Consider the following 26,130-nt stretch of genomic DNA (forward strand, 5'->3'; position numbering starts at 1 on the left):
AAGGATGTCATGTCCTCTTTTGAAACCTTACTTGATTTTCTCTAAATTCTTAATTAGGGTTTAGGTTATGTTTGGGGATGGAAATTTTTAATGTTTCTTACTAAGAAAATGCCTATTCCCAATCACCATCATATTTAGAAACAATTGCTGATTTATAATACACACTTAAACCTTAATTCCTTACTCTTCTCCTAATCACTAACCCTAAGGCAGATGGTAGAATTACCATGAGCAAGGTACAGAAACAACCTACAAGCGGGCTCACTTAAAGTTTCTACCATGTTGACACCCTTCCAACATGTGACCAAATTACTCTTCCACTCTCCCTAGCAAACTCCCTATCCCCTTAGTTGTATTAGAGAACAATTAAGAAATTGACTTAGTATATATTAATATCTTTATATCCCAAATATAAGTATAGATATAATGAAATGCAAACAAGTAATTCACTAAGCATCCTAGATTTGTTAAATGAAAAGGAGGAAAAGGAAACTGCAACTTATGAGGACAACCTTTTACTTCTTGAACTTTGAGATGGATTTCGCAAGGAGTTACTAGTACTATCACCAAAAAGGGAATTTGATTTTTCAATAGAATTGTTTCCAGGAACAACACCTGTATCAAAGGCCCCATTTAAGATGAATACTAATGAGCTCTAGGAATTAAAAATACAATTGCAAGAGCTGTGAAGTAAGGACTGGTCAGAGATAGTGTCTCCCCTTGGGGCGCTACAATATTTCTATCAAAAAGAACAACTTTGAGGCTGTATATTGACTATACAATGTTGAACGAGGTAACCATTGGAAACTAGTATCCTTTATCCCAAATTGATGACTTATTTGACCAATTGATGTGAGCAACAATGTTTACTTAGATTGACCTTCGATTAGGATACCATTAATTAAGAAGAAAGGATAAAGACATCCTATAATTAGCATTTGAGCTAGGTATGGTCATTATGAGTTCATAATGGTACCTTTGGGCTAATCAATGCCCCAACTAATTTAATGAAATTAATGAATTTGTATTCCATGACTATCTAGACAAGTTTGTGATAGTATTTTTGGACAACATCCCGATCTACTCTAAGAATGAAGAACATTTAGCTCACCTTCAGTTGGTGATGCAAAGGCTTCGGAAGCACAAACTATTTGGAAAATTGTCCAAATTGTTCTTCTTTGGAAGACAAATTCTTTATTTAGGACATTGTCTCAACTGAAGCCATAGCCATGCACTCAAATAGGATGAAGGCAATAGCGCAGCAGCCTATACCTAAAAATGTGTTTGAGGTATGAAGTTTTATGGGAATAGTGGGATATTATAGAAGATTGTTTGAGGACTTCTCAAGGATAGTTAGCCCCATTACCACCTTACAAAGGAAAAACAAAAAGTTTGTTACAATAGAACAATGTGATAAGGCTTTTCAAATTTTAAAGGCAAAGATGACATCATCTCCTATATTAAGCTTGCCTGATCCTAATGGTCATTTTACCTAGTTAGAGATCCGAACGCATCCATAGAAGGTCTAGGAGGGGTCATCTTACATGATGAAGTTGCAGTTGCAAATGAGTACTGAAAGTTAAAAACTCATGAGGTTAATTATGCCCCTCATGATCTTGAACTAGCTGCCATCGTTTATGTCTTATGAAAATGAAGACATTTTCCATTGGGAAAACCTTTTGAGTTAAAAGATAGACCATCAAGGATTGAAATACATCCTTACCCAACTGCATTTAAATGCAAGACAAAGGATGTGTTCTAAGTGAATACAACTTTGAGATTGAATACATCAAAGGGAGAGAAAATAGAGTAGAAGATGCTCTTAGTAGGAGGCATATTATGGCGTTATCTAGTTCTCAAGTAAATTTGAAGCAAATTTGTTTTGCCGATTTTTGCTTAATAGTTTGTTTCTTTTGCTAACTTGGCTTTACATTGACTCTAGATGCCCAAAATGTGAGGAAACAAAAGGATGTTACCAAAAAATGGGTTAGTGTATGTGTTATATCACTGCCCTATGAATTGTAAGGTACAACTCCCTTATATGCAATATATATAATGAATTGTGTTTTTATTAGATCATTGGGATGGGGTATGCGCTTAACCTGAGAGCAGAAAAGGATAAACCAAGATGTTCATAACTACAAACACCCCAGGCAGAAATAGCTTTGGGCAACTTATAACACCTAGTGGAATGGATATCACAAGCTACCTTGAAGTTCTTCTAACATTTTCTCCTACTTCTAATTGCATATTTACCATCTAAATGCATAAGAGGAATGAAGAGATAACCACATGACGGAAAATGGAATTGCTTTCACTATCAACGTTGAATAAAATGGAATCCAACCAATAGCTAATAGATTCATATACATTTATGTTTCATTTCCCAATGAAACTATCTAACATGATATGAAATGAACAAGAGAGGAAGCAAAATCATATATGAGGAAAGTAAATGGAATCACTTTCATTGCAAACATCAAAATGAAATGGAATCCACCTGATTATCATAGGTTCACATACAATTGTCCTTCAACTCTTTATGCAGAACTAATCTAAGAATGGGCAACAAAACATGCCTAGTAAACAGAAAGTAAATGGAATTACAGACTCATTCACCATCAAGTTTTCCGAACTTTGTATTATCAAATGAGGTTACATTTATAGCTAATTGTTACCCTTTGTAATTCTGGCAGAGCAACAGTTACAGAATAAAAAGAAAATCAAATAAGAAATTGTCTAGTCATACGAACACGTGACATCTTCTCTATTGTCGATTCTGAATCCATTATGTTCTTGAAAACACACCATGACTATTCATCTTCATGCAATCTCATAAAATCCTATGAAAATCGTTTATTCTTAATCCTCTGTTTTTTCCCACCAAATACATATCTTTCATATTCTAACAGTCATCGCATTTTCAAATTCTGACCATCGATGTTAAATCAACGATTGTGATTTAAACATTGAGACTTTCCTTTATGTTTTCTACTGTGGGTCCGTCTTGTCGCTTTGTCGCTAAGACTAATTTCTACGCATCTCTCCATAGCGACATAGCGAGAAGCGTTGATCTTTTAAGATCTGACGGCGCTTGCAAAATTGACCCACCTCTGTCATTGTCAGAGAATCTATCCAATCACAGTACGCCAATCTAGAACCTATTTACCTTTTGCAGCTCACAAACTGAATTTGGCCCCATAGTTCCACGCGTCAAATTGTCGCTATGTCGCATAGAATAATGATCGAGCAACTTTGTATAGCGAGATAGCGACAACCATGAATCTCTTTCCAATCTGATAGTGATAACAAAATGATGTTAGGTTTCCTTACTTTGCGGCGTGGGTCCCTCTTTTTAGCTGGGTACACCATAGCAGTTAGATGACAGAATTTTATTGTGTGATGTCGAATTGTTTTGCCTCATTGGCACTTTGTGACTAGACTCTGACTGTGTTTCGTGAAATGTGATGGCCCACCAAACACGTGCCTTCATGTCGCTATGTCGCATGAACTAATGAATGAACATCTTTATATAGTGACATTACGACCTCCGTAGATCTTCTTTGATCAAACGGCTGAAGGCATCTAACTTGCGTTTAATATTTGAACGGGACCCAATATGATAGGTAAGCATTTGACTTTCAACTAGCCAATAGAATGCATTCTTTAGTTCAATTGACTTTTCAACTTAGTGATGTGGATAATTAGATGTGTTTAATTTGTCGAATTAATTCCAACCTCGGTCTTTACCATCTTTGACCTGATTCTTTCACCATTTTTGCATTTTTGAGTGCTTCACTTTGCATCAAATTCAACTGATTTCTCTTGTATCTCATTCTCATGATCTGCATTTTGTCTTTAAGCCTCAGTCCTCGATATTCTCTGTCGTCTTTTCCTCTGAATATGTCTGTGATATCTTCATTCTACCTGTGTTATGTCTTTAATGGACACTTGATCATAGAATTAGGGTTTCTCAGAAATTTGTAGGAATGCTTTCATGAAGAATTGCTTCTCAACATGGATCTTTGCCTTCAACATTAATAGGAACAAGAAAATATGAATAAATAGAATATCCAGACCTTCTTCTCATTGGGATAAAGCATAACAAAAACCCTCCAAAACCCTAATCACCTAGCTTTGGATTGATGCATTGCTTATATGATTCCCGCATTAGTTAACTCAAAGGAATGATGAGAAGCAAGATCATCCTATAGGAAATCTAGACTCAAACTCATTACTTTGACACTTGACTTGACTCAAAACCTTAAGGCAAAAGATATGAAGACCAATGGTACATACAAGTTAAGGCTGCTCTTGAAGACTCCTCCAATGAACCAAAGTGCAAGGAATTCACTTTTGAACTTGAAGGCTTAATGAAATATCATGGCTGTAATAGTTGTGTCTGGTGTCATGGAGTTAAGAAGTACCATCTTAACAAAAGCCCATTGTGAACCTTATTCAGAACACCTTAGAGTACATAAGTTGTATACCAATTTTAAGAAACTATAAATTTGGCTAGGAATGAAAAAGCTATAGTCAACATAGTAGCTAAGTGTCTTGAATGTCAAAGAATAAAAGTAGAACATATGCTTCTTGCAGGTTAATCTATCGACATTAAATGTTGTTCCATCTTTGATGTTGGATGAGTTCAAGATAGCCTCTTCATTTAGTTTAAAGAAAGGGTTGTCATAAATGTTGTTTTCTTCCATTCCACACAGGGTTATGGGTAAGTTGAAGTACATATCTCTGTTCCTAAAACCCAACTTATCTTCTCCCAACCTTTCTTTATCTAATTGCCTTGGATAACACTTCAAGTCATCATCAACTCTTTCTTTCTTCTCGGTTCCATTACCCTACCTTTTTTTCTTGATGGCAATGTCTTTTCTATACTTCTTATCTTGTCCACATGTTTGTAATGACTTGTAGACTTTCTTCTAATTTGGATTTCATCTTTCGATTTCTTTTATGTTAATTTCCTTGGTTTACTAGCCTCAAGAAGATAAAGTGGAATACACAAAGTTACTGATTTAGAAGCATTAATTCTCTCGTTATCAATCATGAATGCAAAGTGTTCTTTAGAAGGTTAAAGAGAATTCTGCTTGGCAACCTTTACATAAGCTGAAATTGCTCCAACCTTTGTTATGTCATCTCCCATGCATGATCCTTGCAATGATGTTGGGTCAATCTCATCATACTCATGAATCCACAAGCTTAATTCATTTGTGATAGCTGATGAGTCAAAAATCTCTTTTTCCTTTCCTTGCATGTGTGGTGCTTGATGATCATCTCTAGCTTTGACTACTTCAACAACTGATACCTTCATAATCCATTGATGTTATTATACTACCTTCGATGATGCTTGGACAAGCCTCATTTCCTTAACAGTGATAGATTACTCTAAACATAGATTAGAATTGATAAGTAGGAGATAATTTCCACAGTAAGTCAAATTGTGATATTACTATCAGGATTTAACTGTGTGATTTTGAGTCAAACTCATTGACCCTTGTTTCATGAGTAGTGATTCAACATGAATCCATCTCTCATGAGAATAAATGGAACACTTAGCACTCATTGGATCTAGGTGATGCTCACAGGGGTGAAGCACTGGGACTTCCTAGGAGGTCATCCATCATAGATTAGAATTGATAAGTAGGAGATAATTTCCATAGTAAGTCAAATTGTGATATTACTATCAGGATTTAACTGTGTGATTTTGAGTCAAAATCATTGACCCATGTTTCATGAGTAGTGATTCAACATGAATCCATCTCTCATGAGAATAAATGGAACACTTAGCACTCATTGGATCTAGGTGATGCTCACAGGTGTGAAGCCCCTGGACTTCCCGGGAGGTCATGTAGAATTGACAAGTAGGAGATGGATTCATGTACTGGGATGGGTGATCTCCCGGGAAGTCCGGGTGCTTCACCCTTGTGAGCATCACCTAGATCCAATGAGTGCTAAGTGTTCCATTTATTCTCATAAGGGATAGATTCATGTTGAATCACTACTCATGAAACATGGGTCAATGAGTTTGACTCAAAATCACACTGTTAAATCCTAATAGTAATATCACAATTTGGCTTACTGTGGAAATTATCTCCTACTTATCAATTGATGAGCTTAAGGGGCTTCCTAATGAATGGTTCATAAGGCATGATACTTGGTGAAGGTTTTGCAAATGGGGTTGCAAGCTTTGGGTTTAACCATGGAGGAAACTCTGTAGTTAAGCGTGCTTAGGCTGGAGTAGTACTGGGATGAGTGACCTCCTGGGAAGTCCTAGTGCTTCACCCCTGTGAGCATCACCTAGATCCAATTAGTGCTAAGTGTTCCATTTATTCTCATGAGAGATGGATTCATGTTGATCACTACTCATGAAACATGGGTCAATGAGTTTGACTCAAAATCACACAGTTAAATCCTAATAGTAATATCACAATTTGACTTATTGTGGAAATTATCTCCTACTTATCAATTGATGAGCTTAAGGGGCTTCCTAATGAATGGTTCATAAGGCACAATACTTGGTGAAGGTTTTGCAAATGGGGTTGCAAGCATTGGGTTTAACCATGGAGGAAACTCTATAGTTAAGCGTGCTTAGCCTGGAGTAGTACTGGGATAAGTGACCTCCTGGGAAGTCCCAGTACTTCACCCCTGTGAGCATCACCTAGATCCAATTAGTGCTAAGTGTTCCATTTATTCTCATGAGAGATGGATTCATGTTGATCACTACTCATGAAACATGGGTCAATGAGTTTGACTCAAAATCACACAGTTAAATCCTGATAGTAATATCACAGTTTGACTTACTGTGGAAATTATCTCCTACTTATCAATTGATGAGCTTAAGGGGCTTCCTAATGAATGGTTCATAAGGCACAATAGTTGGTGAAGGTTTTGCAAATGGGGTTGTAAGCTTTGGGTTTAACCTTGGAGGAAACTCCGTAGTTAAGTGCGCTCAGGCTGAAGTAGTACTGGAATGGGTGACCTCCCGAGAAGTCCGGTGCTTCACCCCTATGAGCATCACCTAGATCCAATGAGTGCTAAGTGTTCCATTTATTCTCATGAGAGATGGATTCATGTTGAATCACTACTCATGAAACATGGGTCAATGAGTTTGACTCAAAATCGCACAGTTAAATCCTAATAGTAATATCACAATTTGACTTGCTGTGGAAATTATCTCCTACTTATCAATTGACGAGCTTAAGGGGCTTCCAAATGAATGGTTCATAAGGCACAATACTTGGTGAAGGTTTTGCAAATGGGGTTGCAAGCTTTGGGTTTAACCATGGAGGAAACTCTGTAGTTAAGCACGCTCAGGCTGGAGTAGTATTGGGATGGGTGACCTCCTGGGAAGTCCCGGTGCTTCACCCTTGTGAGCATCACCTAGATCCAATGAGTGCTAAGTGTTCCATTTATTCTCATGAGAGATGGATTCATGTTGAATCACTACTCATGAAACATGGGTCAATGAGTTTGACTCAAAATCACACAGTTAAATCCTAATAGTAATATCACAAATAGATTAGAATTGGCATCATTTGTTGATGCCCTAGTTGATTGATATTAATATGAACCATATCTTGATTTCTTGTATGCTTCCTTTGCTATCAATTATTCACAACTACGATCTTTTTCTCTGACAACTATTTTCTCTGACAACTATTTTATTTGGTCATTAATTTTCAAGCCACCATTAATTCTTCACTTTTGACTTTTCCCCATTTACTATCATCAAGCTTGCCTATTATTACATGATTCATTGTTATCTACAAATGATGTCATTACTTCAAAACACAAGTTGAGAGTTCTTTTTGTCCAATCAAGCCACTATTATTTCTCGACTTCCATATCGATTGCATAGTTGATATTTCTTTATAGTTGCTAAGAAAATATATATTGTGGACTCACGAGGCTCATATAAGTTTCAATCTTTAATTAAAACCAAGGTTGCATGGGTACGTGGTTACGGGAACGGGTACGGGTATGGGTACACATATTTTTCATAATAGGGGACAGGGGTACGTGTGTATGCCTATTGTTTTCTATATAATTAATATTTTATAGAAAATATGAAAATCAAAATATGTCATGAGTCATGACATTGAGCATTCAAAACAAGAAATTTGAAAATATGAGCCATAAATCATATATATATATATATGCTATTGCTGAATGTTTAAAGTATTTTTCATAATAGGGGACGTAGGTACTTGGGTATGTCAAACTTATTTAAAAATTATACTTTTATATTTATAAAAAATCTGAAATTATGAGTCATGACAATGGTTTTTCAAAACAAGAACAGTGATAAAGTTTGCAAATGTAATGTACTGTTTTCAGTTTCAGATTTGCTATATGTTTCAAATAATAATACATGATAAATGCTTAGATGCATAACAAAGAAGGCAGACTTTAAACATGAACAAGAAGATCCTAAACCATATGACAATGACATATTGCAAATGATAAACTTATGACTTGAACAGTGATAAAGTTTATTGTTAATGAGTATCAAAGTTTCGGACTGATTTGGTATTGAATTAAGTTTGATAAACAAGAAGCTAATACAAAAAGAAAAACCCAAAAAAAAAATCAGAATCTTAATCAGGGTCCTTAGCTATGATGCTCTCCAACGAGTACCCAGTAAGTGGGATATGTGTACCCAGTACTTGGGTACGTGGGTACAAGTACCCATGCAACCTTGATTAAAACTTATAAAACTGTACATGGGTTTGTTGGTCTTGAATTTGGGGAAATTACAACATATTATGACAGCACACCAACTTATCTAAATTTCATAAAATTCCCAGCTAGAGGTGTGTATAGCAGATGATATACTCTCTTTTCTATGATACTCAGTTATGAATGTATATTTATGGATTCCGGGCATAGGACTAGTTAATGAATAACTTTAGGGAGCTCATGGTAATTGAAGTGATCTTGACCCATTTGTCGCATATTGCTAGGTGGCCATGAGGACAAAATAAATGACAACTTCCATTTTATTTATTAAGTGACGAATTTCAGAGGGATATTTAAGCATATATTAATTAGTTTTTAAAATAGATTTGTTTGGATCTAAATATATGATTTCATAAATAGATGAGTAATATTAATAATAGTAACTAACTTATATTTTCTTTTTTAGTCTAGTAGGAACTGGAAACTATGAAATTCCTTTCCATAAGTTTCTTGCATAATCAATTTCCAGGTCCTTGTAAATTTTGAAGAGTTTTACTCAAATTATACTTAATGGCGTAAGAGATTGCAATTATTAAATGTTGCCATAATTTGATTTAAAATTCAGACGCAACAACTACATACTTTTTTATTAGTATCAATGAATTGGGTATCCACATACAATGTCATGTAGCATAATATAGAACTATGCGATTGTGTGCAAGGGTTTCAAGCATGTTATCCTCAAGAGTAAAAGAGTGTCAACATTTTTCCTGTAGTACAAGACACAATTGTAATTAGTCCTTTCTGAATTCAAGATATAATTTACATTATTGCAATTTTAATATCAACAAAGAAAAATAGCTTTACCTAGCTTATACTATTTTGTAATGTCAAATGCCTGACATGTTTAATAATAATTAAGCACTTAGTAACTTATCCACGAATCAACAAAATGATTAAGGTATTCATTTCAAACTCGAACTGCATATACAATATTTTATTTAATAGTGAAAATCAAGATTGTGATATTTTCAACCCCCCAATTCCCCCTGCCCACCCCTGCCACCCCCTGCCACCGCAGTCCATTTTAGAAGCTTAGAAACATATCAGTGTGAAGAATTTGAAAAATAAATAAATTCATGGATCGTACAATTGCAAATCTTTGTATCTATTGATCCCCTATAAGAACTTTCTGGGCAATGAACTTGGATTTAACAACTATTATGGGAGTCCATCCCTAAAATTTACAATATATGAACAAACTGACTTTATTACCGATCATGATTACTAACTAATTTCATTCCAATTTTACTTTTGTACGGACATTGAAATTTCTATCTGGTTTTAATGTTGTTTTTTCTTTGTCATAATATGATGTATAATACATGTTGGCGTTGTGACTTCTTACAATCTTGTTAGACAGCTTTTAGTGACATTTTTACAATTTGTGATTTATTCAGTAATCTAAAGTTCTGCTATCTATTTTAATTTTAATTTTACTTCTTGCTATTTCTTAAATTCTTGAAATGAGTTCTGGACGGTTTCTATTTAAGAATTTTGTTCTATAAGTTGGTATTCGAGAATCTATACAGGTTGAAGGTTCCATATTTTTCATAAAGACTTATAATATGAAAATAGTTATCACATATTTGTATTGTTTGGAAATATAAGAGTTAATATGTTGTGAAATTCTGGTATTGAGTTTCAGGATTTCATCCAACATGCCTTTGTATGATTTATTGAATGAGTTTCGAAAAGGTCATAGCCACATGGCTGTGGTTGTGGAATTTTCTGAAAAAAAGGAGCAAGATTCAGAAAGAGCAAGAAATGTAGAGGCTAACATTAACACAAATGCAAGAATAGATCGGGAAGCAGTACAGAAAGGTAAAATTCATTTCCTTGGAAGGAAACCCGACTTAGTGTTTGGTTCTTTCAATCTTTACCACTGAAAGCATTCAGATCAATACCTATTCTAGTTATAAGCAGACATAATGGAATTTGCTTTCTAATATTATTGATGCTCAACGTTTGTGGAATTTTGATATAGTTCTGTTATTTTATGTAGCTTTTCTCCTTACGCACATGCAATTGTTTCTGAAGTTCTATTAGTTTTTCTCCACACACAGAGAAACCTAATTAGTGAATTTACAGTTTAAAAGAGCAGAATATTGGTTGCAACTGTTCATTCAGGATATCTAACTTGCTTTATCATCCAGAAAAACATGTGATACTTGATGTTATGGACAGTGACTATTTGCAAGACTTTCATGACCATTCGACTGCAGACGAGTCAACAGGATTTGCATGCAAAATTAGATCCAATTCCTTTCCGCGTGATGGAAAAACACAAAGATCAAGGAGATGGCCAGGAACTGTATCAGAGGATATCCTTCAAATTAACAATGCACCACTTCCAACATTTGCAGAAGATGAGACGGTTGTGGGCATAATTACTTTGGAGGATGTTATTGAGGAGATTCTACAGGTCCATACTATGTCCTTTCTTTGTGCGGTTTTATTTCTTGAAAATGGCTAGTTGAACTCTGTTCATTACAAAATTTAAACGATATAGAATAGGAGGATCTAATCAGAAATTAAGTTTCCATATAATTGTGTGTTCTTCTCTAATTCATTTTTTTAACAAGTTCAAAGAATCTAGTGCCCCACCATATGAATGTTAGGCCAGTGCTTGTAATAAATTTAAAAATCATTGCTTTTCTCTGGAAAATCAATGCATTGATCATGTCATAATATTTGTAGCATATTTTAATTTGAGACTCAATAATTCCTTAAACATAGCAAGATATGTCATGGATACCATTAATTCCTGTCTATCTATCTATCTATCTATTCAGTATTGGATCATGTTATCATTTGTCATTTAATGAATGGAAATATATTTACAAACATCAATTCAAGCTTCAGTTAAGAAGTCACAGCCTGTGCAAGATAAGTATCTATTGTTGTAGTTTTAATAATAGAAATGTCATCTAAGACTCTTTGTAAGCGAGTCATCTTAGGGAGAATTGGTCATCTATCTATTTTATACTTGACTTACACAAGCTGTTAACTTCTTAACTTTATTCATATATTTTGCATTCATTAAATGCCAAATGAATATATGAATGACAAGTATATATGTTTAGAAGATGAATGTCTTGTTGCACCAACTCAATGTGGGGCATGCATGTGAAATGCCAAAGTCATTAGGAACAACTAAAGATGAAGATGATTGTGATGGGATCTAAATGTGACGAGTAGGAACATTAAGACAAGCCTTTAATTTTTTTAAAAATAAATACTTGTGATAGACTCAAACTCCTCTAAAGATCATTATCAAAGGGCATACAATTTGCATGCACAAGGGGATTAAGATGATTTGCTGCAAGATCCTCTCAGACAATCAATGTCCTATATAACACTCATAGTATCATGGTTAACACTAGACATGTTCATTCCTGTAATGACTTATAATAATAACTCAAGATATGTTATCTCTTAATGTGGTTGGTTTAGGTATGAGTCCATACAAATAAGGAAAAATATCTAGTCAATTGAGATGTGTCAAGATGCCATTTCACTGAGACTCATAATTGCACCTTTCTAGGATGACAACATGATGAATAGAAAAACCCATGATAACTCCTTGAATGAAACAATCAATCCCCATAAACCTTAGTGTATGTAATGTAGATCAAACATATATCTCTCCTTACAAATAAATCCATTCTATGCACCAGATAGACTCAAACTCCTATAAAGATCAATATCAAAGGGCATACAATTTGCACATACAAGGGGATTAAGATGATCTACTGCAAGATCCTCTAAAACAATCAATGTCCTATATAACACTCATAGTATCATAGTTAACACCAGACATATTCATTCTTGCAATGACCTATGATAATAACTCAAGATATGTTATCTCCTAATGTGGTTGGATTAGGTATAAGTCCATACAAATAAGGCAAAATATCTAGTCAATTGAGATGTGTGAAGTTGCCATTTTGCCGACTCATAATTGCACCCTTTTTAGGATGACAACATGATGAATAGAAAAACCCATGATAACTCCTTGAATGAAACAATCAAACCCCATAAACCATTGTGTATGTAATGTACATCAAACAAATATCTCTCCTTACAAACAAATCCATTCCATGCGCTAGATAGACTCAAACTCCTCTAAAGATCAGTATCAAAGGGCAACAATTTGAACACACAAGGGGATTAAGATGATTTGTTGCAAGATCCTCTCAGACAATCAATGTCCTATATAACGTTCATGGTATCATGGTTAACACCAGACATATTCATTCTTGCAATGGCCTATGATAATAACTCAAGCTATGTTATCTCCTAATGTAGTTGGTTTGGTACGAGTCCATACAAATAAGGCAAAATATCTAGTCAATTGAGATGTGTCAAGATGCCATGTCGCCGAGACTCATAATTGCACCCTTTTTAGGATGACAACACGATGAATAGAAAAACCCATGATAATTTCTTGAATGAAACAATCAAACCCCATAAACCTTAGTGTGTGTAATGTAAATCAAACAAATATCTCTCCTTACAAACAAATCCATTCCATGTGCCAAAACGTCCAAGCAATTAATTAAATAGGGAAAGCACAAAAGTTTGAATAAAATATAACTAAAGAAAAATATAGAAAAAGTGCATGCGTAGATATGAAGGTCTTTGAATCATCTTTTCAATGTTGCGAGAATGACAAAAAATAGAGATACTCGTGAAAAGACACTAGCTTAGGAGTTAGGATTGTAGATATGATTTTGATTGATTATAGATTATTTTTATTGGAATATTAAGATGAGACCACCACCAATGGGAAACTCTTAGAGATGTCTTTCCAAAAATATCTCATTTGCCCAATTTCTACTTGTATGAAAAGTTTATGACATAAGATAAAATAGACTAAATTTAATTGGTTGATAATCAACAAACAAAATCTTTTTGATATGATTTATGGAAAAATTATTTATTACATGTAAAATTTGACAAATATTCAAATGTTTTTTTGTGTCAAGGAACAAAACCTAAAAGTATTATTTTCTCAAAAATTGGTAGAGAAAAAGATGGCCAAACCTTGGTTTTTTCCCTTTTTGTGCTATTTTAAGCTTCCTTTTTAATATTCATTTAAAAAAAATTTCTTGTAAAAGTTAATGAGTTTTGGAAAAATAAGTGATCTAGGAGGTTTTTAATTGCCATGAAGAAAATCCAGATATTATTTTTTCCAAGAAGAGTTGTTTTTTTCAAGGTTGGACAGGAACTTAGCAATTCTAGAGCTCTGATACCATGACTGAGTTATTTGTTCAATTCAACCAGCTCATGAATCACTTGTAAGAAAAATATCACATTTGAATTGTAAAAGACATGATTGGTACTATGCGACCTTGAGATAGAATTGATCCAACATGAATCTAAGTTTGAGATTGGCATACAAATCAATTGGATAAACTACAATGAATGCTTATAAAAGCATAAAGATAAATCTCCCATATTGTCCCAAAAATCCTTTCCATGAGTTCTATATTACATATTTCCTTTCTTCCTTGGCAAAGCCCGTATTATCCATCTCAAATTTTATGATAATTTTCAATGGGTTATTATGTTGGTCCAAAATGTATTGTGACACCAAGTTTCTACGTCACCTATGATGATGTTGACATCCAAATGGAATGAACTTATAATTCATTGCATGCCTAATTCTTCTCCATTCAAGATAATGATTTCATGCAAATTGTAGCCTATAATTTGTCTTTGATCATTTAAAAAAGGAAAATAGGGCTGTAGGCCCTTCACAACATAGAGAAAATGTCAAAATATTATAATAGTAGCAACATAAGATAGATATAGTGCTCAAAGAAAACTAGAGAAACATACTATCACATGGAAGATGTTAGACCACCAAAACAAAGATAGAGAAACCAACACCAAAAAGGCTAACAATATAAGAGTTGTAGAAAAACTACCTTTAGTAGTAGAACACTTAAGCTCCACATCCTTCATGATCCTTAATCACATCCCAAAGATATCCCTAAACTTGGGAATGGGTGTTCAAAATTGATTTATAAATATCTTTCTCCCTTGTTTGAATGATCATCCAAGATCCAACATACTTAAATTCATTAGATTGGAAAGAAAGAAGAGAAAAGTCCCTTATTGGCACCACTACACAAGTCACTTCTATCAATGAGGAAAAAAAATTGATTGAAGATGCTTGGAGTTACATTAAATATGTAGGTAGAGAATGATCAAGACCTCCTGTGATTTTTTAAGAATGAAAAGGTTTCTGATGATGAAGCTGACACAATGCAAGGTAGAGTGAACCACCAAAGAAGGCGACCACGCCCCTAGCAAACAACCACACAATGGAAACACAACAAAAGATACAAGAGCTAATGATGTAGAGTAAGCACAAGGAAGCAAAGGTTACTTCAAACCTTCTACCCAAACCTCCAAACTTCACAAAGGGTTACTCAAGGGCTTGACAATCTTCCCAATAGACCATACTCTGATTTTACAAACTCTTCAACAAGCTTACAATCCCAACTCTTCAATCAGGACATAAAATGAACTACTTCCTACTTGGAGCAATAAGGCTCACTACCCCCAACTTGGCAAAAAGTGGTTTTTTTGATGTTCCCAACCTTCCTAACACCAAACAAGGCTTGAGACAATTCCAACAGGATCAAAACAAAGAAAATCCATGATTGGATCCACTCCCAACAACCCAAAAGGCAAGATGCTGCATTTGACCTGGTAGCCCAATCAGGCCTCCTAATTCAATTTTTCAACAATAACTCAAAAACCTTCCAAAGGACTTGGCAAACAAAGTACAGTTTGAATACCCTTTTTCAAGTATTGGAAGACTTCAAAGTTACAAGGCTTCACTCCACTCTAGCATGCCTTAACCCAAACCATGCACTTAGGCCTAATTAGCTACTTTAAGTGTGGTCTACAAGGAAATGGACAGAGATGAGTTCATGAAAACAAACCTTTAACTTCAAAGTGTTCTCCTAACCCAAACAAAGATGTTTTGTTCTTACACCAAGTCCACAACTTCCTTCCTTCTCTTTATCTAACCAAATTGCACAAAAACAAGCTCTAATACATAGGGATATTAGACGTAGGGCTTGCTCCCATAATTCACTATTGCAAACTCCTACTCTGAGACTTTGAAAATATGAAAGTAAATCACCCTAACTTGCTCCATGCCCATTTGGAACAAATTCCAATGGTGGAGTTTCAAGTTAGGGCCATTACTTTGGCCAAACCCTGATTTTAAGGGTTTCACAAGGCAGTGACAAAAAAAAATCAATAACTTGAATATCTTGATTGATAAACACTTGAAGTCAAAACCAAAACTTCATAAATAAATTGGGCCATCAAATCAATGTAGAGTTTTCACCCTCCAGACATTCAATGATATACTGTACGAAAAAATCCAGTGAAAACTGTCCAGAAACAACAGATTTTATTGATTGAAAGAGAAAATACAATCAGTATTATCATCCATCAGATGCTTAGAGCCTTTATAGGTCATACTAGGCAGGTAGAACCACCCTATGGTAGTTTTAGCTGTTGGGGATGGTTGTTTGAAAAAGTTGTCAAAATATTGCAAAAGTTGCTAATGCAACTTTTTGCAATTTTTGCAATTTTTGTCATATTATCAAATCTTCTTCCTAATTGACTTCCAACCATTGCTAAATGTTATCCTAAAGCTCTAAACACTTAAACTACCCTAGCAAGCATAAAACAAACCAAAATCCACCTTATTTGGACCAAATAATGCTTAGGTTTATAATTGCACCCTGGGGTCTTGTATCCATTACATGGGTGGATGGTCTTAGGGAGATCACATGACCAATCCCTAGACCTTATTACATTAAACAAAACAAACTTGTGCTTAGGTGCTCTGCACCAGCTAATAGAAAATCCAACTCTATTCATCGACAATTACATGCAATGTGTCGGGCTGTAAGGCCTTCCCAGTTATGGCCAAATACAAAAGCGATTGCAGTAATAGTTCTGCAAGACCTTGTGAGATCCAAATACTCCCAACCCTAGCTAGCCCATATTTGTTACATCACAACAATATGGAGGAACACTAAGCAAGATCTAAACTTTTTCTTGGAAGACACCAAGAAACATTCTTGTTTCCTAAGCCCACACTCTGCTACTAGCTTTAGTAAACTTCGTTGCTCTCAGCTACACCTCCCTAGCTAACTTCCAACTCACTCACTGACACTCTACTACCTAAAACACTACCCAAACCCCTCGTTTATACTTGCATGACCATAAGTCAGCTTGTTACACATAGAATCATCTTGAGCCCAAACAAACATAACTTGCCTTAAGTCAGCTTACAACAATCATTAAATGCTCATAGGAAAAATAAACAAGACCCCAAATAGGTCTTCACACATTACACATTTGATCTACATCACGATCACATACTATGCATATTAAATGCACATGTTGACTGATCAAATCTCTCAAGAACACTCAATGGATGAGCCAAACCATTGAGCATCATCAACAACCACCAAGCACACCTAGTAAGCACATCCATTGAGCTCCCACAATCATCACCAAACACTAGTTCCACTGAGCAGTTTATCAACCAAGCACCATAAGCATTATCGAGCTACTTCAGTTTTTGAGTTCCTCAAGAAAAGCTACAACAAAGAACTACCCAAGTATTGACTGAGCATACCACCTTTCAACCGAGTTCTCCAACTCCAAGGTCAAAAGCACTCTAACGTACAAGATTGCCAACTACCCCAGGATGCTCCTACATTAGACACCCCATGTGCGAAAAGATGTTTTTAATAGCTAGAAGAACATCTTTTGGGATTCAACACATAAACCTCGAACTGGTTCTTCACATAAATGTCCTCCAAGTTATCAACTTGTACACTCTTTCCTTTGTTCCACTTTTGCAAGTCCTTTCCTAGAATAGACAACTATTTATTTTGTCTCTTCACATTCTTCCTTGGTGTACCACATGTCTATTTTCCACGCTAATCTCTAACCCCTTGAGAATCCTTCAACTCACGTTGCCTACCAAAACTCAGGTTCCTCCTACCAAGTTCTGCATTCTACAAAGGAATCATTGAAAACTTCTTGTCACCCTTCTCAATAGTAAATATATTCTTGACACAATCATGTACTACCCCACAATCATACTGCCAAAGTCTACCAAGCAATATGTTACAACTACTCATGTCCACAATATCACACAATAATTGATCCTTACACTACCCAATATGAAAATCAACAAGACATTACTCCCTCACTTCTAAAACATGTTCATGTTACAACCAACTAATCCTATAAGGACATGGAAGTCTCGCTCTCTTTATACCACGTTTCTGAACCATCTCCTTAGCTACTAGGTTATCTTGACTACCACTATCCACAATCACATTCCAACAATTACCTCAAGACTTACATCGAGTCTTGAAAAAAATTCTCCTTTGACAAGGTTCCAACTTCTTCTTACCAAACAATACTCGTTGAGCCAACAAGTTATCTTCCACCTCGGGCTCATTCAACAAGTCCTCATTTTCATTTAGCATAATATCTCTTCTTTCACCAACCTTTTTGTTAGCATTGAGATATTCAAAAGATCTATGTTCTTCACCACATCTGTAGCAAGTACATTTAAATCCATCTCGACCTATTCTTCTCCATTGTTCAACATGTTTTTGTTCATCTTCAACAATTGAATTATCCTTCACCGAGTGATCCTGTTTCTCCTTCCCTCAGGAATTACCTTGATGTCTTCTCTTCAACTTATCTTTTGCCTTTAGATCATATTGATAAGCATCCTCAACCAAATCAATCTTCAACATACCAATCTCATCCTAGATATTGAATCTCAAATGATTAATATATCTAGCCACCTTTTCCTTAAAAAATTCTCTATGCCCGACCAAATAGTTAACTTGTAAAATTCCTTGGTATAATCCTTCATAGTCATATCCTTTGTTTTAGATTCTTCAACCTCTTAAACTACTCAAGTTCATAATCAACAGGAATGAACTTAGCCTTGAATTTTGTCACCATCAATCCCGCTCTAGTGATTTTCAATTCACCTTCCTCTTCTCTATTTTGATGCAATTCTTTCCACCATAAAGCATCACTTCCTATCAGCTTAGTCTGTGCCAACCTCACTGTGCGTGGATCTCCAATATCCTCTAATGCAAACTAGTCTTCCAGCCAATCCAATTAGGTAGGTCTTCAAGATTCAAAGTACCGGAGAAATTAGAAACATCCATCTTATGCTTCAATTTCAATCGAGCTTTAGATCTATCCAACTGACCAGTTCTGTCTTCCACAAATCTCTCCATGCAATCGATCCTATATTCTCCACTAGATCCAACAACCTCAAAGTATTCAACAACTTCCTCATAACCATCTTGTGTACCCACGTTCCTTGGTACACTAGCTATAGCTCTCATGACCTCAACGACCATATCATTCTTCATCAACTCCATCTCAAACTTGAAGTCCAATCTAACCTTGTCTAAAATTTTAGTCTCCACAACATCACAGAGATAAACAATCACCCTAGGGTCTAATCTTCCTGGAGGCATCTTCTAAGATCTTTAAAAACCCAAAGAAACAAATCACCAACCAGATCAAACCTTCTCTCTAATACCACTTGTTGTAGTGCAAGATTGAGTGAACCCCCAAGGGACACGACCAAGCCTCCAACAAACAATCACACACCAGAAACACAACACAAGGCACAAGATTTGATAGAAAATCCAAGTCTTTTTTCATCAACAACTAATTACATGCAATGTGTCGGGCGTAAGGCCTTTCCGTTAGAACCAAATAAAAGCAATTACCGTAACAATTTTGCAAGATCCAAATGCTCCCAACCCTAGCTAACCCAGATTTGTAACAACACAACAATATGGAGGAAACACCAAGCAAGATCTAAACTTGTGCTCGCAAGCCACCAAACAACCTTCTTGTTTCCCAAGCACACACTCAATTACTAGCTCTACTAAACTTCGATCCTCTCAGCTATACCTCTCTAGCTAACTTCCAACTCGTTCGCTAACTCTATACTACCTAAAAAATTACCCAAACCCCTCTTTTATACTTGCATGACCACAAATTGGTCTATTACAAATAGAATTATCTAGAACCATTAACATAACATGCCTTAAGTCAGCTTACAATAATCATTAAATGCACATAGGAGAAGAGCCAAGATCCTAAATAGGTCCTCACATATCCCACAATCGATCCACCTCATGATCACACACTATAGATTAAATGCACAGGTTGGTTGATGAAATCTCCCAAGAATAACCATTTGATGGGCCAAATCACCGAGTGTCAACAACAACTATTGAGCACACTGAGTATCATCAAGCACAACTAGCTAGCATGTCCACCGAGCTCCCACAAGCATCACCCAACATTAGTTCCATCAAGAAGAATATCACCCAAGCACCATAAGCATCACTGAGCTACTTTTGTCACTGAGCTCTTGGGCAAAAATACAATCAAGAACTACCATAGTAGTGATTGAGCTTCACCTCCTTTCAATCGAGTTCTCCAAATCCAAGGTCAAAACCACTCCAATGTACATGATTATGAACTAACCAGGATGCTCTTGCATTAGAAGCTAATTGAACTCGATGAGAAGAATGATTCCTTGCAAGAACTAGGGATGAAACAAGATAAATGGCTCAATAAATCCCTTAGTGATAGTCTTCTACAATTTAGCTACCCATTGATGCAAATTCAAAAGAGAAGTTGACAAGTTACTAAACCTTCCAATAAAGCCTTGACGAGCATAAAAGTTTTCCTCTCCAAATTCTTACCCTCGAACCACCATTGGAGGGTTTGAGCATAGAACATGGATTGAGATTTAGCAAGAAGGGAATACCCATCCCAACTACGTTGACATAGGACATACTCAAGAACTCTCAATATCTTTATTAATTTTGAAACATTTAAACAATAGAAAGATAACCATGCACAATAAAACCAAATATGTTAGCTAGGGAAACCCTTGATCAGAGGGAAAACCCTGGTGGGAATGATGCCCACAAGATGATGTACTAATATCAAAATTCCTTGTGAAAGTATCGACTCTATTAGGAGTCAATGAAGTACACTCGCTACATATGAATCCCTATTAGGAGACTTTGAATCACTATTAGGAGATTCAAATGATGTTAGGAATTGTGCCAACTCTGTTAGGAGTTGAAAGGAGGACAACTGAACCCACTCTCCAAATAGCAAGTTAGAAATAATCTTCCGGATAAGCATATCCAAAATCTCTAAGTTGACTAAACAACAACTCCTTTGCCAATATAGTCCCTTTGAAGCTCACAACACATCAATCCTCATCAATCCCCGCTCTGATAAGAATATATTCACATTGAAGTTCGCTTATACGATAACTATCCATACTGGATCCCACTTTCAAGTTCACATAACAAAAATGATCTCACTAATTATTACAACCCAGGAAACAACATTTCCTTTATACCAAGTCCTAAAGAAAGTTATTGAGTTGACCTTGAGGCTTTCCCAATTTACAATAATAATATAGGGCATTCTTAAGATATTACAATACATGTTTCATTATGATGATACACCTTATCAAGATTATTTGAAACTGTCAGCTCACAATCTTCATAACTTTGCACATGTTGATCATCTGATTATGCAATCTTAACCAAGACATCTTTGTCATGTCTTCCACCTCTGTCTAAGTTCACTTAAACCAATTCCATCCCTGTAAGAGAGAATGAAAACACCAGCACTTGCTTTCCAAAAATGTTGCCTGAAAAACTGCCTTTGGTAAATCCTTCATAACTCAAACTCATCTTCGTATTTCTGAATGCGCTTGTAGCTATAGCATCTAGACGTACTAATGAAGATATCCTCAACTACGCAAAAACTGATATTTAATCCTCAAACCACACTATAAACTTCTTCCTTTGTAACTATGTCAATCTTCTTGGAATAACAAGTATGTTGACATTAATGACAAACACTGTCATGAATGCAACACATGAGCTTTGAATTATGTCTCTAACATTGCTAACATACTCCGCTATAGGAATGTCATCAGCGTTCGCTAACAATATCAATTATGTGCTTAAAAAAACTCTCAATATCTTTATTAATTCTGAAACATGTAAACAATAGAAAGATAACCATGCACAATAGAACCAAATATGTTAACTAGGAACCTTGATCAGAGGGAATACCTTAGTGGGAATGATTCCCACAAGATGATGTACTAATATAAAAGTTCCTTGTAAAAGGATAGACCCTATTAGGAGTCAATGAAATACAATCCTTACATGTGAATCCTTGTTAGGAGATTCCAACCCTGTTAGGAGTTGAAAGAAGGACAACTAAACCCACTATCCAAATAGCCTTCGAAATAGTCTTCACTAAACAATCTTCCCGATAAGCATATCCAATATCTCTGAACTGACTAAACAATAACTCCTTCCGCAATACAGTTCCTTTGAAACTGAGAACACATCAATCCTCATCAATCTTTGCTTTGATCAAAAGATATTCCCATTCAAGTTCGCTTATACAATAACTATCCTCACTGGATCCCACTTTTAAGTTCGCATAACAAAAATGATCTCACTAGTAGGATATGAGTTATATGATTTCCAGCACTCCGGGACAACAACTTAATGTAGTCTATAATATAACAAGAAATTATAATGTCATGGTCTCTGGCACTCCGAAGCAACAACTATCATGATCTCTGGCACTCCGAGGCAACAACTTAATGAGGTATGATCATGATACATTTGTTATCATGACTTTCAACACTCTAGGACAACAAATTAATGAAGTCTGTCATGACAACATGTCAAACTATTGATAAGAGGGTCACCTTACAACTACCTTCCATATGTGTGTGTGTGTGTGTGTGTGTATCCACATATGCAAAATAGTAACCACCATAAACTAAGTCAGAGGGTGGAACAAGGGCTTTCACCTTGAATTCTCTCTCACAGAGAGGAATGCATTACAAAGAATTTCACTCCGATCTTTTCCCTTATAGAGAAGAGATCACACTTCAAAATTCTCTCTCTAAGTTCAACAATCTTGGGAAGTCAAGTCATCTAGTTACTCTCTTCACCTAAGGATTCCTGTTGAACTCCCTCTGAAACTGAGATCAATCTTCTTTCTTTCTAGTGATAAGTCGTTATTTCCTCATGATGTACACAAGGCTAGGCCCATCAAAATCATGCATTCATACTCGTGTTTTTAGACTCCCTCTAAGTATCAATCTTCTAAGCTCCTACGTTGCCTTTGAAGAAGTGCCAGACTCCCTCTTAATGAAAGAATACTCATAATCTCAATCATCAAGAATATTTAATTTCAAGAACCTCACTGATCATCAGATGACTAATGAATTCTAGATTATAGCTTCTTTCGAGGTACTATCTTAAGATTGAGTTTACACAGTATTTGGTAGCATGTGTAAAGTACCAACCTTCTTTTCCTGAAAGATCATCTTCATGTACAAAGGAAAAGATCAAGGAAAATAGCTTATATAGTACATATAGAAATACAAATAAGAGAGAGACTATAATGAGTAGATAAATGTAATACATAAAAATGCTTATCTGTACATCAACATTCTTGATACTAATTCCTCCAATGAAGCTCCATATGTATCAAATCAGAAAATGCCTCCAATAGGAATAAAACATTGAGCTAAGGTAATTATTCTCCCCCCCACAATGTAAAATACCCACATATTTTATTTTTATAGAGTTTTCAATCAATATTAAGTCTAATGCGAGATAATACAACATTGAGCTAAGGTAATTATTCTCCCCCCCACAATGTAAAATACCCACATATTTTATTTTTATAGAGTAAAACATTGAGTAAATGGGAAAAAAACATTGAGCTAAGGTAATTATTCTCCCCTCCCACAATGTAAAATACCCACATATTTTTATTTTTATAGAGTTTTCAATCAATATTAAGTCTAATGAGAGATAATCATCCAAAATGATATTAACATCTATCTCTGTTAGTAACTTCTTCTTTCTAGTTTGATGCTTTCATCTAATGAAGATCCAAACATCCATTGAGCTTATCAATAGAGGCAAATGAGTATTGACATTTCTCTAAACACATCCACCATATACCAATATTTTGATTTAGAGTGATAATGAATCTATTACTCATTTTAGAGCTTTGGTCATCAAGTGGATAACAATTGAGGGTTCAAATTCTTTGGTAACCATAACTATACGATTTGGATAGTTTGGCCATTCTAATTTAATTAATGTTATCCATCATATGATAAATTCATGATATTGGAGCTTTGGTTGACATTGACGTAAGCTTCTTGAATCAACCTCTCAAGTTTGCCACAAAAATTTCTTCACAAGCGTGCTAGAATGGTAGTGGACTTATATAACATTCGAATTTTCCTATGGAACCTTTCACAATCTTGAAATGTTCTATTTACTTCTTAACCTTTCTACCCATCTATTTTTCATGGATTTAGTGTATGTGTTGGATTACTTTTCACATAAGTCTTATATATCTGCTCAAGAATTATTTGTATATCTATCCATCTAACTCTTCGTAGTTCATCGTTACATATGCAATATTCTCCATATCAAGTAATCTATGTGGGGGTCTCCAAATGATGATTATACATTAATATTGTAATTAGATTACTACAACTTGGCGTGGAGAATTGTCTAGATACTTGGTCACTAAAATTGGAAATGATTCTTCCACACTTTGCATCTTGTTTTATGAGGGTTGAATACTGATCTCCCCTAACACTTCAGTGGTAACCACACTGCAAGAGAGTAGTTTATATGCCACCATCAATGACAAGGTACTAGTTTTAGTTTACAATTGAGCTTTTCAATTACAATTATTAATTGGGTATGTCCAATGTATTTTCCCTTGTTTTCATATAATTCACAAACTCTCTTCATTGTTGGTTTTGATTAACATATTTGATAAGAAATTTAACATTACTTGATAAAAGCATTTTGTGCTTCATTCTTATATTGGATACCAAGTTATCTCCTTCTACGATGATGACACTATATGTAATAAATAATGTAAATGGTCAATATTGACCATTGAATTCCTTTTAAATGTTCTATTGATTATAAAGGGGAGGAGAGTCCATGTCAAGTAGTGTAAGTCATGAGATGAGTTTCTTATTCCCCTTGTCTGAGGAGTTGGGGTGATACCCATTGAAATGTCCCCTTTGTGATTTTATATGATATTTAAAGTCTCTTATCAGATTTTTAAAATCAAACAATCAATATTTCAAAGATCCGCCAATTTCTCAAATAAACCCAAATTGGGTATGCCTAAAATAGTGTAAAAAACTTCACAACTTCACATATTATTAATAAATCTGAAAGTGGACATTTTTACAGAAATTTCATCAACATAACAGCCTACAAAATGACATTTCCAAATCTGTATAGAGTTTATAAAACAGCTTCCAAACGGAGGACAAAACAATGCTCATCGGGCTCCCAAAAATAACACCAAATAGCTCAGAAACACCACAAAAACACTAATAATCTATCACAGAAGTATAACCACGACCCAATACATATATTCAGCTCTATTTTAACATCTAAATATCTGAAATATAGCAGCAACCCAAACTGATATGAAATACTCAACTGGAAACACCAAACTCTTACAAAAAACACACTCGAAAATCCACAAATTTGCACTGTTCAGCACAAGGGCAAACTCTGCATGAGCTTGCACATGGAATGACTTTAAACTCCCATCCTTAGCCTTCCTGAAAATCTGCAAACTCCCGTCCTTGGGTCTCCTTCTCCACAGGTTTGGTAGCCTCTGAAGAACAACAAAGCAATGAGCAAAATCAAGTTCTGGAATCAGCCCAAAATGCCTCCAAATCTCTTAAAAGAGGGCATAACCCTAACTCACGTCCAAGAGGGGTTAATAAAACATATTTTAATAATAATGTTCATTTATTAGTCCATTGGTTTCCAAAGATTAGCCCCTTTTGCTGAAACTTCACCTTTTTGGGCCTGCCTGCCTTAGCAAAGATTATTATTTTTAATTATTTGAAAAGGGGACATGACAAGTCCTCCCCTCCCAAATATTGCTTGTCCTCAAGCAATGAAGGTTGGAATGCTCAAGAATATGTGCTCCTTCCCAAGTTGCATCCTCCAGTGGTAATCCTTTCCATTTGACCAAATGCTTTATGATGCTCTTATTTCTCAATCTTTTCTCTCTTGTATCCAAAATATCTTCTGGTATCAAAACTAATTTCCCTTCATCATCAAGAAGTGGTAATTCTATAGATACTATGGTTTACTAGCCTAGAACCTTCTTCAGGCAAGATACATGGAAAACATTATGTAT

General features: G+C 35.3%; 1 protein-coding gene across 3 annotated transcripts in view; it reads left to right on the plus strand.

Moving 5' to 3' along the window:
* The window catches only part of LOC149565782 (DUF21 domain-containing protein At2g14520-like), a 90,668-nt gene that overhangs the window by 56,538 nt on the left and 8,000 nt on the right, over positions 1 to 26,130 (plus strand). Inside the window, exons 10-11 of one of the 3 annotated variants that reach the window (XM_089819264.1) lie at positions 10,400 to 10,575; positions 10,908 to 11,301. In XM_089819264.1, the coding sequence (XP_089675390.1) occupies positions 10,400 to 10,575; positions 10,908 to 11,227 (496 nt within the window). In that variant the 3' untranslated portion in view covers positions 11,228 to 11,301. Of the gene's footprint in view, positions 1 to 10,399; positions 10,576 to 10,907; positions 11,302 to 26,130 lie in introns of those variants that run through there. The other 2 variants (XM_089819265.1, XM_089819266.1) reach the window with 2 other exon arrangements.

This window comes from Cupressus sempervirens, chromosome 3 (genome assembly GCF_028749045.1).
Source record: "Cupressus sempervirens isolate cs-2001-9-10 chromosome 3, ASM2874904v1, whole genome shotgun sequence".
NCBI classification, from domain to species: Eukaryota; Viridiplantae; Streptophyta; class Pinopsida; order Cupressales; family Cupressaceae; genus Cupressus; species Cupressus sempervirens.